This window comes from Monoraphidium neglectum (assembly GCF_000611645.1).
Source record: "Monoraphidium neglectum strain SAG 48.87 unplaced genomic scaffold scaffold03910, whole genome shotgun sequence".
In the NCBI taxonomy this organism is placed as follows: Eukaryota; Viridiplantae; Chlorophyta; class Chlorophyceae; order Sphaeropleales; family Selenastraceae; genus Monoraphidium; species Monoraphidium neglectum.
In genome coordinates, this window is record NW_014009719.1 from 1 (window position 1) to 1,780 (window position 1,780).

The following is a 1,780-nucleotide window of genomic DNA, read 5'->3' on the forward strand; positions in this document are numbered from 1 at the left end:
CACACACACACACACACACACACACACACACACACACACACACACATGCGCGTCCCTCAGGACGGTCACCGCCAGCGCACGGTCAACTGGTGCGACAGCACCGGGGGCACGGCCGCCGCCTTTGACTTCACCACCAAGGGCATCCTGCAGGTGCAGTGGGGCCGGCACCGCTTTTTTTTTCGCCGGAGACGTGAATGGTCAGGGGCCAGGCTGCATTTGCTAAAAGGCAAGGGATGGCAGGATGCGTGTGCAAGCGGGGGCCCGGCCGCCGCTGTAGCTTGGCTGCAGAGCAAAGGGTGTCTTGCAGGAGAGCCCCGCTGCAGTCCGCGGCAGTGGCCGTCCACGGGGCGGCGGGGTCGGTCCCGCAGACGCGCTTTTGGGGCTGGCGCGGCTGCCGCTGCGGCGCGCAGCAGAGTTCGCGGCGCGCCGTCAACCCTGAGCGGCCGCGTTTGCGGCTGGTGCCCCGGGGACCGGATTCCCACCCCACCTTGGACGGCGTCACCGCTTCGCGGCGCGATGCGGCCCCCCACGCTGACGTGGCGCCCGGCCCCTCGCTGACGTGGCACCCGCCCGCAGGAGGCCCTGGGTCGCGGGGAGCTCTGGAGGCTGGTGGACGCGCAGGGCAGGCCGCCGGGCCTGCTGGGCATGTGGTGCGCCACGTGGGGGCGCGGTTGAGGGGTGCGGGGGCGGGCAGGGCGACCTAGCGGCGCCGCTTCTCCCCTTTTCTTACATGGGGCCGACACGGCTCGCTGCGCGACCGCACTTGTCGCGCGTAAATCACGACGTGTCGGGCCAAACCCACCTCTTGACTGAGCCCCTCTATCTCCCGCTCGCTCTACCTCTGTCCCTCGGCCTCCCACACACACACACACACACACACACACACACACACACGCGCGCGCACACATTCACACACACACACACACATTTACGCACCCCCCACTTCCAGGGCGTCCCGCGCCATCACGTTCATCGACAACCACGACACCGGCAGCACCCTCAACCACTGGCCATTCCCCAGCCACCACCTGCAGGCAAGCTCCTGGGGTTGCGTCTGCGCTGGCGCCGGCGCGGCGCTCCCGGAGGGGGGGGGGGCCCGCCCAGTTTGCTGATGCCGCCTGGCCTGACCCTTGCGCTGCATCATCAGCACGCACATTTGCAAAATGCACCCTCGACCCCCTGTTGTGACACTTGCGCGCACACACGCACACGCACACGCACACGCACACATATCACAATCACATACACACAATACACTTGTGCACACACATGGAATGTACACACGAACACATGTACACACGCGCCCAACACCACCCCCCCCCCAGGAGGGCTATGCCTACATCCTGCTGCACCCCGGGACGCCCTGCGTCTTCATAGACCACATATCAGGGGACGGCAAGCTGCGGCAGGTGGGGGGGCATGACAAGACGCAGCCAGACTATGTGCCTCCGCAATCCTGCATGCGAGGGGGGGGGAGCGTGCTGACCGTGCGGCGCTGCGGCCACACGCCAGGTGTGAGCATTGGCTTGGCTGTGGAGCGCAGTGTTTGCAGGGGGCAGCGGGGAGAGGCTCTCCCTTTCCCCCGCCTCCCCCGCCCCCCCTCTCACGATGCATCACTGTGTTGCACCCCGACGACCATGCAACCTCCCCTCCTGCGCCCACACACACGTTCTACACACAGACGTGCGCGCACATACATGCACCCACTCTCTCTCCCTCTCTCCCTCTCTCCCTCTCTCTCTTCCTCTCTCTCCCTCTCTCTCTCTCTCTCTCTCTCCCC

At 66.4% G+C, this 1,780-nt stretch overlaps 1 protein-coding gene across 1 annotated transcript in view; it reads left to right on the forward strand.

The window, feature by feature from the left end:
• Nucleotides 1-45: 45 nt before the first annotated feature.
• Nucleotides 46-1,780, forward strand: part of MNEG_13571 (alpha-amylase, putative) — a gene marked incomplete at both ends in the record, with an annotated part of 2,745 nt that continues 1,010 nt past the window's right edge. The window contains 5 exons of the mRNA XM_014037956.1: nt 46-150; nt 324-458; nt 577-650; nt 950-1,103; nt 1,326-1,409. Coding sequence (XP_013893410.1) covers nt 46-150; nt 324-458; nt 577-650; nt 950-1,103; nt 1,326-1,409 — 552 coding nt within the window. The remainder of the gene's footprint in view (nt 151-323; nt 459-576; nt 651-949; nt 1,104-1,325; nt 1,410-1,780) is intronic.